Genomic DNA, 15,815 nt, shown 5'->3' with positions numbered 1-15,815 from the left:
CTGCCGCCTCGCACCGTGACGAAAACCCAGCACCTCGCCCCCCCGCGAAGCACCCCGTTAGGGGGAGGAAGGGCTCGGGCCGCCTCTGAGCTGATACTTCTCCCGGCCGCGCGGTGCCCCCCTGAGGGCAGGAGCTCGGGCGCCCGGCGGCACCTGTAGTTCCGGGCCACCTCTGAAGAAACGGGAAAAACGAGGCGCCGAGGGGAGGGTTGTGCTGGCGTGAAGCGATGTGTTGAGAGGAAAGAGGCGAGCAGGCGTGCTCCGAGCGGGGACGTGCGCTCCGGCGCTGCGTAGCAGTGGGCCAGCAGCAGTTTGTTGTGGCTCAGGCAGTGGATGGCGGCTGCACGAAGCAGCTGCTGCTGCTCCAGGGCCGTGCTCTGATGTGTTGCTGGCTTGAGTTGCTCTGGCCACGCTTTGCCTTCGTGTTCTCCGACAGAGACCCGCAGAGGTCAGCAAGAGCTGGTGGCAGTGCAGGGTGGCTAATCCTGCGGCAGCTCCTCTCGTTTATCAAACGGCCTGTGAGAACAGTTGCTCTTCTTGCTGTAGTTGGTCTGTTACTTCAGCTATTCTTTTTCCATTAGGGAGTGGTTTCTGTGAAAAAATATTTTCCAGGCCAACTAAAAAAAAAAAAAAAACAAAACAAACAAAACCACTGCCAAAATTTGCACATAACTGAAGGTGCTGCTGGAGCACATGCTAGGTATCTATTCCAGGACAGTTTCACAGTGAAAATGAATCTCTTGGCTTGGTATTCACTCATAACTGTATTTCCCTTTTCTGTTTCAATGCCATGTACCAAAACTTACCTGCTTTACTCTTGGCACTTTAAAGAACTGCCCTTCAATGGGAAGGCAGCATAATTCCTGAGTAATACCATCATCCTGTCCCCCAAAATCAGACCTAGTGCAATCTCCTAGGTAATACAGATCATAGTGATCCCACTACAGGTTTTGGAGGAGCTATTCTTCATGAGTTCAGAGAGAGCAGGGAAAAGGCTGTACCAGCTCTTTCCTCCGCACCTGTCCACCAGCTCTGGCCTGTGCAGTATGTAATTACCTGTCTTGCACAGTGCTGCCATACACCCCCTTCAGTGTAGGAATACATTTCCCTATTACACGCTTTCCCCCCAGGTTTGTTTCTGTCTCTGTAGTCTCTCTGCCTGTGGAGCAGTAAAGATAAGTCTTGATCCCATTTTGCTTAAAGCTTGAGTTGAGAACGTTAAGAGAGTTGGCTAGGAACGTTTTACAGACTGTTGGAATTGAAGAAAGACCTTATTAAAGAAATACATGTCCTGGGAAGTATGGAGTCTGCTTAAATAACTGCTTTGGACAAAAGCAAGCATCACTATAGCCAACTGAAAGTGCCCTCCACCTCCAGCCCCACAGCTAAATAGCTCAATAGTTTTTCCGGTTACATACTGCAGAGTTGAAAGCTGGACTCTCACGCTGCATGTCAGGTTCACCTCTATAGATGTGCATAATAATTCTAGGATTTCCTTTTTTTCCTGAATACAGCACAATTCTGCTGAAAAGCAGGAAAAGTGTTTCATAAATCCATGCTTATCTGAGAATGAGTGGCTGGAAGTTTATAGTTCTACACTGAATACACACATACTATGCTTAGGAGGAGATGCACATGTATTTTGGAGTTTTTAAAGGGAAGAATGTCTAGCTAAACACTGCTATTTGAGCTGGTCTGTTTGACATAGAACCAGAACACTATCCATGGGAAAATGGGGATAATCATTATTATGTAAAATACAACTATTTAATGTGTTTGCGTTGTTATTCCCTATCACCCTGCCATGTATTTAATTGAGTTCAGAGGTGGTGACAATTCATTAGCAAACAGCTGAAATGATTACATGATGTGCTGAACTGCCCAGAGTGCACTAGTTTTGATCAGCCAAAAACATTTTAGGTTTTGCATAAACACCCCTCAGAAAATTCCAATTCAGCAGTCCCTTAGTGGCTATTTTTCTGAATACAAAAACCCAAGCCATCCTCCCTAAATCCATCCATGTGTTTGAAAGCTACTAACCTGTATGTGCATGGCAGAGACACTGCTGGCCATGAGAAATTTCCAGAAGGTTGTGATCAGACAGACTGACCCATACAGATCGAGTTCTTGGTCAGAGGGTCAAGAAGAGTGCTTTCCAGCAGGCCTCAGGAGCCACAGGCACACAGCTGATGGTCTGATGGCAACAAGTTTGTCAGAGCTTTGTGTTTTGCAGTTTTCTCTTTGCGTTCTGTTGTATCGCACACTGTTATTCTTTATTGGCCTCATAGTTTCTACATCGTATGTCCACATTGTCCAGCCTGGCAGCTGCTTTACTTCCCCAGATTGATTCTCTTCAAGGTTTAACTTCCTACAACTTCTGGACGCTTAAGAAGTTGTAGGAAATCTTTCCTCCCAGCTTCCTGAGATGAGTGCCCCGGATTGGAGCAAGGTCATCACTCTGTTCTGTTAAAAGGTGGGAGGAATCAGTGGGCAGACAGCTATTCTAAATAAGAAACTAATGCCTTTGTGCTCTTATTTCTGGTTTTGAGTTAGTGATACTGCTTGTAATGTATTGTGGCACTCATCCAACACCCCTGGAAACCACCAAAAAGTCCCTTTGACTTCAGTAATGGTTTGATCAGGCCTTTAACCCACAAAGATGCCATTGTTTAGTTTTGCTGCCATTGGGGGTTTTGGCACAGTGCTCCCCTCCTTCCCTCAGATACATATATCTACCAAGTCCTTGCAAGTAGTGATTTACATGTATGGAGTGTAATTTCTGATGACAGCAAGAGGTTACCTTTTCCTGAGTGTGGAGAGACACTGAGGCTAGATTTCTTTGTGACTATTCTGGTAAATACTTTTCCTCTGTTCTCTTAGTAAATATAAAATAACTTATGTGATTGGGTTCTTTTAAAGACTTGAGTTTAAAACTACACTGGCTCATTGGATTAGCAATTGTAGAATCAGAAAACGTCTTCTAGAAAATGCAGTTAATATAAAATTGCACTGTTCAGGAATTACATTTTAGGAAATTGAAATCTGATTAGTCTCCTAATGTATTTAATTAAGTTTGTGCAGCCATCTCCTTAGCTCTGCAACAGTAATTTAAGAACACAAAAGACATACTAGTAGTGAAAGGGGCCTCAGACTCCCAAGCTTTGAACTGTGTCTGAAGTTAGGCAATGTAGAGACTATGGAATTAGAAGTTTCGTAGCAGGATTAATGATCATTTTAAGTAATCTACAACAAAAGAATAAAGCCTGGATGGTTGCTAAGCTACTTGGTTGGTTGGCTTTAAGGGATTTGTAAGACTTCAATAGTTTATCTCCTTGCTGTAAATGCTGACTTACTATACTGAGAAACGCAACAGGTTCTTAAAACTGTCATTTATTGTCCTGTATTTTTCTGCTATTTTTAAACATATTGTATCCAGGATTAATGCTAACAAACTAAGAAATGGTTTCCAACTGTGTCCAGTCAGGCAAGGGATAGACACTTTTATCAAGCAGGGATGTTTGAGAACAGGAGTACCCTCTGAAAAAAATAATTTTAAAGTATTTTGATTCCCTGATAGTAAGAATTCTCAAGGAACAGAGAGAGAAAGAAACAGATATATGACTAAAGAGCCAACTATGAAAGTTTAAATAGCTGATTTTTTTGTTTTCTTCAGTGTTACTCTTCAGGGGGGAAATGCAGTTCACTTGATCCAAAAGAGAAATCATGACCTGACAGCTCAGAGACAGGACAGAAGCATGGATGAAAAGGGTCTTTGGGTGTTGAGTGATGGTGGCTTTGTGTGCTAAGCTCAGCTAAATCAGTATGTGCCATATATGCCTACAGGGTGAGATCCTGCAGGACCACAAACACCTACCTTGAGAAGGCTTCGGATAGAGGCTGAATGCCTTGTAATTGTATCTTGCCAAGGTGTCACGCAGGGAGCGTAGGTTTGCACTGTGTCCCTTGGCATCATCCAGAGATCCTCGAGTTAGCTGCTGAATGAAGAACAATCACTTTCCCAAACACATTACTACAGAGCTGCACTAACACAGTCGGGCTCCAAGGTAGCAGCTAAGCTTGGAGCTATCTATATATATGCAAAACATCTCTTTCTCAGTGCCTTTGAGCTAGCACTGAGGGAGCTCAGCATTGCACAACACAGGCATTATCTAAAACTGCCTTCAGAATTTTGAGGATCATGCTTTAGGATTTGGTTGTCTATGACCCATATTATGTTTAAGAACTTGAGAGGATCTGATCTGTGCTTAATGTAACTGTGTATGGAGCGTACTAAGTTTCATGACTTCTGGGGCTGCAGATATAAAGTGTTGTGTGACAGGGTAAGATTAAATCAATCCATGGCTTGAAAAATAACTATCTGAAAAATCTGTGCTGCTGCTTTGTTATCGGTAGGCTTGGGGTATACATGGCCTTAGATCATCCTGCTAAAGGAGAATATACCCATTTGGCACATGCTGCCATTCCTTCCTTTTTATCTGTTCTTTGCTCCTGAGCAGCCAGAGCTGCAGCCACTCCTGTGCCTGAGTTGGTTACTGATTAACCATATGGATTAGGAACAAAATAATTCTTGTGGGTCAGGAATTCTTTATCTAGGAAATGAACATATAAGCAGTCAGTATAAAGCACATTCATGAAATGCTGCTTTTTTAAATGATTCTTAGACACTCATTCCTGATGTTATATCCATTACAATTAACAGATATAAAAGGAGTATCCTTTACAAAGTATCTCCACAGTCCTGTGCAGAGATACTCAGTTGAATCTCAGGAGCAATGTAACTGCGTTAGCTGTAACTGTGCTTCTGTTAGCGTCAGGTTGGTTTTGCTCTTACATTCTTTGTCCTTGTGAGGAATAAAGTTTAATTCATGCTCAGTAGAATATTCTTACTGCACCTGTACTCTTTCAAACTTGCTAAAATGAGAAACAGTTATTAAAAGTGTTATTTTAAACTGGCACAGTGGGATCCTGATGTGTCCTGTGGCTGATGTTAGCTGTGTGGCCCAGGCAGAACTTCCTTGGCCGAAAAGGTATCTGTTATATACCAAACAACTGGCCTGTATATATGAAATGCACAGCCTTTGTGAAGCAGGATCTGCATCATCCTATCCCAGAGTAAAGGTTTTCTTTTCCATAAAGAAAAACCATGGAAACCACATATTTTGTCATGGTGACTTAATTTAAAATATATATATATATTTGCATTTATTTTTCCTCTGATAAAGTAAACTTAGCTCAATTTATCTTCCTCAATTTTTTTTTTTTTTGGCTGAAATTATTCATTACATTCACAGGAACTGACATGTAGCTCTGAGTTACCTAAAAGGGTACTTCCAAGGAAATAGCCAGTTAACCTAAAATGTTTTATCTTTTTTTGTACCATATTACTTTGCTTGTGGTAAATCTTGGTGTAGCCTCTTCCCAGACAAACTCATTAAAATCCCCTTGGAATTGTGCTTGTGTTTAAAAGGGCTCTTGATACCATTTTATGTCAAGGAGAGAAAGGAGGACAGAAGTGGAAATGTGCCATATGAACAAAGTGTTTAGCTGGGAAGGTAACACCGATAATTAGGTGGTATAGCCAGAACCAGAAGACAGGATTCAAGCCTTTCTGGTATGAAAAAGAGTGAGGGGAGAAAAAATATTTATCTGGAGCTCAGTTCTCAAAGCCTGTTAACTGGTGTTAACTACATGTGTATGCTTTAAGGTCTTTGAGAACTGAGCTCCAGATAAATATTTTTTCTCCCCTCACTCTTTTTCATACCAGAAAGGCTTGAATCCTGTCTTTTGCCAGTATAATTTTAGTGTAACTATACAGAAATCACTAGATGAGGGTAAATGCAGACCACCACCTCCACATAATATTAAGAACAGTTATTAAATGATCTTCAATTTTTCATCTCTCTTAGAGTACACGTGTCAGTGCTATAAGGCTTGAACAAATTCTTAGGTACTATATTCCAGGTTAACTCTTCAAAGAAACCAGCAGCATTTAATCATCACAGCTATGTGGTCATCAAAAGTTTAGTACGAGTTCCTGCTCAGTGTTTGGTTTTTTTTTCCATTAGAGATTACTTTGTGATTAGCAAACTGGTAGATACTAGTGAACATGAGTGCATGGAATACCTTTATATAAAAACACAGTTGCTATGGTCACTGGATTATTTTTGAGCAATAAGCATATCTTCCTGTTGGAGCATCTGTTTAACTGGAATGTTTCTTGAAAAACATTTTGTGATGTTTTGGAAAATTATCAGCTAACAGTTGTGAACATTGAAAGGCTGAGAACACAGAGGGGAAATAGTTTGCATGGGAGCATGTTTACTCCTAGTAACACCTGGCTTGTTCATGTAAGCTTATTCATACTCTAAAAGAGGTTTTGCAGTAAAACTGCGATCCTCTTAGTGGCAAGCTCAAACCAAACATTCTGTAAGTACAGAAAGCAAGAGACCTGTTTGGAAAAGGGCAAAATGCATGGCCAGATACTAGATGCAGAATGAAAGAATCTCAGAGGTTTAGAATACCAAAAAATTGATTCAGAATGGAATTTTGGAGACAGTTTTGCAACACAGTAAACAGCCAGTGATCTCAGATACTGTATTTCAGTGGAAAAGTAGGGGGAAAAAAAACCCCCACAACAGAACAAAAACCCCTTTCACTGAACTGCTGGGTTCAAGAAGTTCTGTGCATTTGGAAATCCATGTTCTGAAATGCTGCCTAAAATTGCATACTGTCATTGTCTGCAAGCATTAAAATATTGTGAGTGTTGCCCCGGTCATAAGGCTGAGGCCTCGGTGCTAGCAGACAGTAGCAATAAGATGTACAGCTGTGATTTTCACTTTTAAGTGCCCTAGGTTTGTAACAAGAAACACAATTTGGGACGATACTCAACATTCTGAGTAGGATTCAAAGACTTAGCAAAAATGCAGCCAGTCTCCAAGGAAGAAATACTCTTAGACTTTGCTAAAGAGACACATCAGGCTGCATTGCTGTGGGGAGCTTTAATCCATGCCATTACAAATTCAGTAAGACTCCATGTGACTGAGATGAGCTGAAGCCACTTATATACTCTTGAAACTTTTACCAATCATGATGAAGACAGAAATTATGAATGTTAAATATTTTCATTAAATATTGTTTTAAATGTTCTTTCCTCTAATAACGAGCCTCTCAAATTTCAGACCAGTCAGGTCCACATATATAGTGGACAAAGGGAAAGTATCACAGCTGCTCCTTTGTTTTATTCAGTGTTGGTTTGGATGGTGTCCTCAGAAGGCTTCCTCTCCTCTTACAAAGAGGAAGGTCTCACTCACGCTGCCTGCCCAGCAGCTCTGTACGTGGGAATGCGCTGCCCCCAGACTATGCCAAAGCATGTGCTTCCAGACACAGTTATGGGCCAAAACTATGCCAGGAAGCATGCTAACACTTCAACAGTATGGGTGACTGCAAAACAGTGCACAAGTGTGGCGTCTGGCCATACAGCTCACAAAAACAGCTATAGGGTTTGTGTTACCGGTAGTTCTTTTTCATGCCTCCTGTGCTGGGAAAGAGAGCCTCTGTCAGCTAGCAGGGCAGACAGAGCAGTGGCATCTGCATGCTGGGTGGAGCAGATCAGGGAATACATAGTGTGCCTGGTACATAAAATCCCTGGGAGGGGTCACACTCCTGTACTTTCTGAAAGTGAAACAGCTGGATGAGCTGGGGAAGGAGCTCCACAGACCTCTAGCTCATGTCCCAGTGCTCTAGCTGCACTTGCGTGGAGGAGTCTGGGTTGACTGCAGTGAAGACATTCAGAGCTAGGCACTTCCTAATTTTCTCTTGGAACTTAATTCTGTTCTTAATTAACACATCAGTGTTTGGGCCAGACCCTAATTACACAGCTCAGCGGTGCTGTTATTTTCCTGGCACAGGGCTCCAGTCAGTGCCGTGGCCAAGATGCATGAGGCGGGGAAACACAGACTCCAAGAGATGCCTCAGAGGGAGGCAGAGCATGAGGCTGAAATCACTAACCTGGCTCATGATGTGTCCTAAGCCAGGGTGTGAAGTATTGCTTTTCAAATTTGGTCCTTAGATGTAGGTGCCTATGTGAAGCTTGCTTGCATTGGCTCCTGCTAGGCACCCATAATGACCAGACTTTGGGATGAGCTTCAGTTCTCTATTGTGGCCAGAAAGAGAACTGAGGAGCCTGGGAGGCTTGGTGATTCAATTCTGTCACTGGTGTTCAGGAGGAGAAGGCTTAAATCCTTCCTTTTGTGTCTGTTTCTTTATGCCAAGCAGACAACTTGCAGTCTCAGTCAATGTAAAGAGGAGGCTCTGAGTTGTGACGGGCCTGTCCTCTTAGCAGGAGCTGAACATGAAGCTCAAACAGAAGCAGCGCCAAAAAAAAGAACGTAATTCGACACAAGATTTTAAATCACTGTTCTTGGATTCGGTGGATGCCTCTGAGGCAGGCAAAACAGATTTACAAAATAAGTTACTGAACATGCATCCAGATTGGCCTCCTTTATACTTCAGGACTCTCAGCATGCTTCTCAAATGTCTTGGGGTTTGGAGGGTCTTGGATTTAAATAAAAAAACATTTCTAATACTCTTTAATAGCTTTAAATAATTCTTTTAATGCCCTGAATTTTGCAAACCCCTTCTTTCTTTTCCTATCTTGGCTACAGGAGTCTTTGCACTGAGAAGCAGAAGATCCCAAGCTGGGAACTTGTGCATTGACACACCTGAATGTCCTGTTTCATGTGCACAAAGGAACCATTTTTGTGCCGTCTGGACTGCCAGCAGCATGAACTCCTACCTGTTGCCACCTAAGAAGGCTTTCCCTTTTCTGAAGAACCTCAGTTTACAGAACAACATGAAATGCTCAGGTGAGTGGGATGGATTCTGCTGGAAGCCACCCGTTTCCAGCAGCATGTTGAGGCCTCCCTCACGTGGCTGTGAGCCAGCAAGGGCCTGGCACAGTCAGGAGTTGCACAAGTAGGTGGAAAGATGATCTGTGCTCTGAAGGGGTCTTTGACCCGTGTGTCACCAGGTGCTGTTCTCTTGTACCACAGGCCAAAGACCTTTGGGGGCCTAACCTGCTGGTCGGGGTGGGCCCTGTCAGAGCAGGCTGCCAGCTTGCGATGAGGAGCTGTGAGGTGGCTCAGGTGGAACCTTCCCCCATGCACCGTCTGCCCCCTGGCCCCCTGCCACCCGCACGGGCTGCGCTGCCGGCGTGCCATGCCTGGCCCTGCACCTCACTGATCCCGATGTGGTTTGCCGGTGTGACCGGGGACCTGCCTCGTCCCTGCGGCCTGACCTGGCTGTCGGCAGATTCTGCCTGACCCCTTCACCATTGTGGCACCTGCTCCGCTGTCCTTCCTTGGACCTGGTTGCCACTTTCATTGTTCAGAGACACCTTTGGGTTAAAGAACTGTATTTATTTGGAATAAGGAATGCTGATGGTGTAAATGCATAATTGATAATCAGTGTAATTGGGTATTGCGCTACAAACGAGGCTGTATTATTTCAGGTACTCGCTACAAAGCACATGAAACTCTTGAACGTTCATTAGAGCACATTTTTTAAAATTTAAAAAGGTGAATTGAGGTGAAACAGGCCACCCACCTCCTCTATAAATTGCTTCCTCCAAGATGCTTTTGCTCGGGGATGAGGCCATACAAACATAGTTGCAGGCGATCCCTTTGTGCTCAAGTAGACAGTGGTGCTGTCTCAGAGATGGGCTTCGAGAGAATCCCCACCTGCCTCAGCACTTGGAGATCAAGGCGATGCAACACACACAGCCAAAGCAGCCCTTTAGACTTCTAGAGCTGCATCTCTGCTTTATTAACACTTCATGTTACGCAGGTATGTCCCTACTGCAGGTGTGGGATAAACCCTTAGCTGTGCTTGGAAATGGCCTGGAAGCATCTGTCTTAGTTCTGCTCTGGATCAAACCAGCTGAGCTATGCTCAGCACATATTTGGGTTTCACTCATGCCACTAGGAAATGAGAATCAAGTTTTGCTTTTCACTGGGTGCTTCTCTGCCCAACAACTGCATCAAACTTTATATCAGTCATCTTTTTCAGAAGATCCAGGGTACGTTCTGGAAACAACCTGAAAGAGATAATAATGTGAAATTAAATCTGGCATAAGGAACTTAAATTACAGGGAAAAGTGGCACTGCAGGTGAGGGAAGAGCTGGTCTGGGAGCAGAATGCATGCACACACAAAGACTGAGACAAAGCCTTAACCTGGCCATTATTTCCAGAGAATGCGTAGCCCCCATCAGTCTCTTTCTAGTTTAATTCCAGTCCCACCCATTTCCTTTTATGACACTTCCAGGACAGGTACGTACTGGACATGATTTAGAATGCAATATTACTGCAGGATCTAGGAAGGTTTAATATTGAATATTGATATGTGCATTTGCTTTCTCTTTGATTTCAAAACCTCATCTGGTTAATTGGGGGAATTCCTGGGTAGAATGGAAACCCCCCCAAACATCTTCACACCACCTGATAAAAAAAAATTTTGGGGTTAGACCTAAGTTTGCTGGCTTTCACAAACAAATTGCCAATTGTTTAATGAGATACCGTGGAAGTTAATAGAAAACTTAATTTAGTTGTTCTGATGTGAATTACAGGTTTGGAACCTGAGCTCTGGTAAAAATGTCTCCTCAGCAGAGCAGTCTCCCTGGATATTAAATACGTGTGAGAGCACAAATCTTGCTTTATGTGGCAGAGAGAAGCAATAGAGCCCACTTAAAGCAATTTTCCCAGCCTCTGTGACGTTGACATGAAGAAACAAACACTAATTAGCAGCAGGTCCTCAGCTCTGTCTGGAACTTCTCTGAGGCTGCTGTTTCAGAGAAAGCGTTGTTTGCAGGCAAAAGGGAAATGGCATTCTGTGAAAAAAAAAAAAAAGTGTTCTCTTGTTCCCCCCCTCCCTCCCTGTCAGTCTGTAGAGTGCTCGAGTTCTCCACTGAGAACAGTTAGCTGCAAAAAGTAGATCATAATGACCTATGAGAAAATTCAACAAAATCTTTCTGTGAATGGTGTACGCTGATGGTCATTAGAAAGAAGCTGTGAACTATGTGAGCACCCTGTGATGTGTTCTAAAATAAAACTTTATCTTTAATCAGATGATGCAAGTTTGAGGGTTGTACACTCAGCAAGTTATATTTGATACAGGTGGGGGTGGTTTTTCTTAGTTTTTTCTTTTCTACTTGCCTTTCAAAAAGTAAACCAAGACGTTGATTTGATGGGACAAAAACCATTTTCTGGTTGGTCAGTATTCCTTCCATCAGGGCCTCTACAACTTCGTCAACCTCCAGAATCTTTCCAAGCCTAGACAAGAACACATATGTGTAAGAGCTACAGCGGTACAACAGGGGCAGTACTAGCTAATGTAGAGTGCTTCAAATACACACAAACTCAGGTAATTCAAATGCAACCGTTATGCATGTGAAATGGCAGCGCACATTTTCCTTAGCTGGTGCTATACAAACGTTTATCTCCAGCTTCATACAGTCAACTGGAAAGCAAGGTCTACAGCTGGGGCTAATATGTAGTGCCTTGATGCAGAGAAGGAAGGACAGGGAGGCAGAGTTCTGGTAGTTACCTTGTACTGGGGTTTTTGACAAAGCCCGTGTTTATAAAAACGGGACAAAGACATGTAGTTTTGATTCCATCCTTCCCCAGGGTAGACAGCTCCTCTGTCAGAGCCTTATGAAATCCAACTGCAGCAAACTTGCTTGAACTGCGGGAAGGGAAAAGCACAATTGAGAAGGCAGAAATACTATTTCTAGCTTTCTACAACTGCAAATAGGAGGCAAGAAAATGTAATCCAGCGGACAGACAGGGCAGGGGATAGTTCTAACTTTCCCTGTGCCAGAGGGTAGTGCTGCATTAGATACTGCTGCTTGGGGAAGTAGTTCTGGAATGCAGAGTGGGCATCTTTCAGAAGAAGTTGCCTCAGTGGTGAACAGACAAGGCAAATGTCAGGAATTCTTAGAAAATGATAGCTAATGTGCATCAATCTATGGACTTGCCCATTTTCCCATGTGAGAAGATTCTCAGAAGGAACGCACCCAGAGTCTGTACACTTCAGAAGGATGGGCAGAGCAGAAATAGAGAACAACCCTCTACTGCTTCTTGCACCACACAGGAGCATCTTGTGACAGTCGCGTGTGAGTTTTGAAATGGAAAAGAGTATTACATGTGCAAAAATTGAGGAACACATTGCCACAGAAATTGGTGCAGGCCAGCAGTATAAGCCAACTCCAAAAGAAAGCAGAGCCAGAGGATCGGTGTATTGACTGCTATTGATTTGGACAGTGTAATCCCAGTAAAATCCCGGGCTCAGGAGCTCTCCCATTGCAAACGGTGAGTGACTCTGTAAGAATGCGTATTCCCAGGAGAAGATTGCTCTGCCTGGAGCTGCTCTTTAGAGGGCTAGGTGGCACGCAGAATTGCTGTGCAGTCTAACAGTGTTTCTGTTCACGCATCAGGACTCAAGTGCTTCTAGTAGAAACAGGCCGCGTATTGACCTCTATTGACCTCTCAGTTCCATCAGTGAGGTTGCTCACAACACAGTATAATTACGTCTTCTACCTTCTGGCAGGTAATTTTAGAGTCAGAAATTAACCTTAGGTCATGATGGCAGAAGCATTTCTATACACTACCGTCACAGCCACAACAGCAGAAAGATCAAAATCTACGTACTAGGGTTTTACTTCACAACACTACAAGAACTCACAGGAGCACTGCTTTCCAAGAAGGAGAAGGGAAGAGGATACCTTTTTTGCTAAGCAAAAGTCTGCATCGGTGAGGGAGGGAAAAAAGGAGAAGCTTTCATTAGTTGGTGTGTCTCATGACTGTTCCTACACGATTGCTCCTGATTCAGTCAGACCTAATGAGCAAATCGGGCAGAACCTCCAGGCATCCTTAAGTGCTGGCTGGTGTGCTTCCTTCCTCCTCAGCAGGGTCTTTGGACGTACCATACCCAGTGGCAAGATGGTTTGGGGTGCACTGTGCTTACTGATGGGGAAGACGCAATTAAAAATAACATGAAGAGAGCTGATTTTAAAATCACTTACCAATAAGCCACCATGAAAGAAGTCACAAAATGACCTGCTGCCGAAGCCACCGTGACAATGTGACCATGGTTGTTGTTCATCATGGCTGGCAGAAAAGCTCTCGTGGTCTTGAAAGTCATTTAAGCCAAGAGGCAAAAATGCAGGGGGGGGTGGGAAAGGTGGAAAAGAACAATGTTTTGTTAGGCATGTTCAGCACCGACCCTGACTATGATTAAGAAAGCAACTAATGCTAATGCTATGTGCTGCACAGCACCTCTGATTCTGACAGCCACAGAGACACCTGTTCTCCGTTCAGCTGGCACAACTGGGAACCTGTTTTCCAAGCAGGAATGTTTCAGGAACTCTGCTATAAACAGGAGCTGATTTGCACATCTTTCCTAGGCTGCTTTCTAGGTTTCAGGTGTCAGCAGCAATGCTGCCAGTGTCTCACCCCAGCACACCGAATACAACACTTGCCAACCTGTAGCTTCTCTTTTCTTTGCCACAAACAAGGAGTCCTTAAGGGCTGAAACCGTCCCACTCTGTAACCCCTGTGGGCATGTGCCCTACCTCAGGGGTCAGCTGTGGGCATGCTGAGGACCCAAGGCTCAGCTCTGGTAGGCCCCGGCTGTGTCACCTCAACTCAGACTGCTGTGAGAAAGCTGTGAGAAAGTCTGCAGAGAGATGAGAGAGGCACAGATCATGAGGAGAGGCAGGACTGATGGCAGACGGGCTTGGAAGTAGCACAGGGAGCCGGCAGGGAAGGTGGTGACACAGCAAGGTACAAACCGTGCAGGGAGGAGCACTCGGGGAGATGAGCCTGGCTGCTGGGTGCAGTCAGGGAAGGTCCAGGCCTGGCTGTGCCCTGCAGCTTACTGGCCATTTGGGCCATGTGCTGGCTGCCCTTTGTGCAGGTCAGCTGATAAAAACATTACTTTGTATTTTTCAGCTGTGTACCTTCCACCTGCAGGATCTTGGAGCTCAGCTGCAGGTGCCCAAACCACCTGATGCAAAGAGGAACCCTAATACACCTCTGACAGAGACCAACCCATGCTGCTGCAGATGAGGCCGTCGCCGGGTGGCTCACACAGAGAAAAGAGAGAATGAAAACACTGGGCCGGGCTCAGAGTAGCAGGAGGTTAGTCAACTTTCCCAACAATCAGTCTAGCTGGGTGCCCCTGTGCTATACGCTTCCAAAAGATGCTTTTGTAATTCACTGGTAGCTGAAAAGAGTCTAAATATGCCTCCGGAACAACGCTCCCAAAAAACTATAGATAGGAAGCTGGTAGTGGCCCTTACCCACATGTGAGCAAGAATGTTGACTTCAAACATTCTTTCAATCTGGTGGTCCTGAGTCGAGAGCAGGTCGGCAGTTGTGATCACACCAGCATTATTCACGAGGATGGAGACATCCCCGATGTCCTTTTTCACCTTTTGGACAGAAAAGAACCCAGAAAATGTGTGGGTCATTCACTGTCAAAAACATGCAAGGCTGAGGAAGACAAGTGACAATTAATTTAACTCTTAGTGTCATTTTTTTTAGAGAGAGAGAGTAAGAATGCGCCACGTTTCCAGACGTGGTAGGTACTGTGCAGTGGTACCATGACACCTGGTTTAGAGCTGATGCTTGTCCCTTAATTACTGTTAGTATTTGTAGCCTTCCAGGCATTGCCCACAGGCACAGTATGCTCTGTGTACTCACAGCTGGGACTATGGACAGGCAGACTGTTCTGAACCAGCTGGGCCATATCCTCAACAGTGAAGTGTTTCATAGGTCCCCAGTGTTGCCTGCGTGCTGTTCAAGAAACTAGAAGGCAGAAGTTTCTTCAGGGGCTGGAAGTCTAAGAAGCAAACTCTGCAATGAGGTGCAATATGCCAGAGCCTCACAAGGGGATGAGACGGCCTGCAATCTCAAAGGGCTACTTCACTCTTCGTACAGAAAGCCGCAAGAAATGGGAAGATTACAAGGGCTGGCACGGTTTGCATACAAGACCTCTTTTCTTGTTTTCCTGACTTTTCTGAAAATCAAGCAGCTCTGGGTAAGCCTTTGGACGTGCCCCTGCTCCCCTACCTTCTCTGCAGCGCTGTAGATTTCCTCCCTTTTGCTGCAGTCCACCACAAAGGCTTGAACAGTGGCTCCCAGCCTTTCACATTCTGCTGCCGTGTCCTCAACGCCATGCTGTACGAGGCAGAAAAGAAAGACACGTGTGTGCAACTGTACCCTGCCCGCGTGTTGCTGCTCGGGCACCACAGCAGACCAGTTAGAGGCTACGGATTTGTCTGGATTGCCTAGCGGCTGCCAAGCCCCTGGATAGTTCCTGGCTACCCAGGGAAAGTGCTGTAGCCAGGGTCCGTGGGAGGACCAGTTTTCCAACCTTAAATTTGGACCCGTGTAGAGTGACTGTCAGAAAGGGAATGTGGCAACGAGAGTGAGTTTGCCTTGGTGAAGCACTCGTAGCTCGGCTGCTGAAAGGGCGCGCTTGGTGACTTCACAGCCAGCAGGCGCACATCGTGACTATAAACCGGGCTCATAAACCACAGGCCCAGCTGACATACACACCCCACACCCCCCTGAGATATGAAAAGTGGGCCTGTGCGTTGCTGTATTCACAGACTGGGTGTGAGACGAGAGGTGTGCTCCAAAGTGCGCAACTGAGAGGCATTTCTTACCAGAACAGTTTTTGACATACATGTTACAGAAGCTCACCTAAGTCATTATATCAACCCACTAAATGCAGG

The 15,815-nt window shown here is 44.7% G+C and overlaps 1 protein-coding gene and 1 long non-coding RNA gene across 2 annotated transcripts in view; one reads left to right on the top strand and one right to left on the bottom strand.

Moving 5' to 3' along the window:
• The first annotated feature begins 4 nt into the window (after nucleotides 1-4).
• The window catches only part of LOC308056415, a 26,110-nt gene continuing 10,299 nt past the window's right edge, over nucleotides 5-15,815 (top strand). The window contains exons 1-2 of the long non-coding RNA XR_013924822.1: nucleotides 5-8,885; nucleotides 14,026-14,214. This is a non-coding gene — a long non-coding RNA (uncharacterized lncRNA). The remainder of the gene's footprint in view (nucleotides 8,886-14,025; nucleotides 14,215-15,815) is intronic.
• Nucleotides 9,417-15,815, bottom strand: part of LOC308055860 (estradiol 17-beta-dehydrogenase 11-like) — a gene marked incomplete at its 5' end in the record, with an annotated part of 7,794 nt that continues 1,395 nt past the window's right edge. Inside the window, 6 exons of the mRNA XM_080370393.1 lie at nucleotides 9,417-10,114; nucleotides 11,230-11,346; nucleotides 11,621-11,758; nucleotides 13,098-13,204; nucleotides 14,376-14,507; nucleotides 15,148-15,255. Coding sequence (XP_080226519.1) covers nucleotides 10,027-10,114; nucleotides 11,230-11,346; nucleotides 11,621-11,758; nucleotides 13,098-13,204; nucleotides 14,376-14,507; nucleotides 15,148-15,255 — 690 coding nt within the window. The 3' untranslated portion in view covers nucleotides 9,417-10,026. The remainder of the gene's footprint in view (nucleotides 10,115-11,229; nucleotides 11,347-11,620; nucleotides 11,759-13,097; nucleotides 13,205-14,375; nucleotides 14,508-15,147; nucleotides 15,256-15,815) is intronic.

The sequence above is a fragment of the Falco punctatus genome (assembly GCF_963210335.1).
Source record: "Falco punctatus genome assembly, chromosome: 1".
NCBI classification, from domain to species: domain Eukaryota; kingdom Metazoa; phylum Chordata; class Aves; order Falconiformes; family Falconidae; genus Falco; species Falco punctatus.
This window is presented reverse-complemented; position numbering and strand designations above follow the sequence as displayed.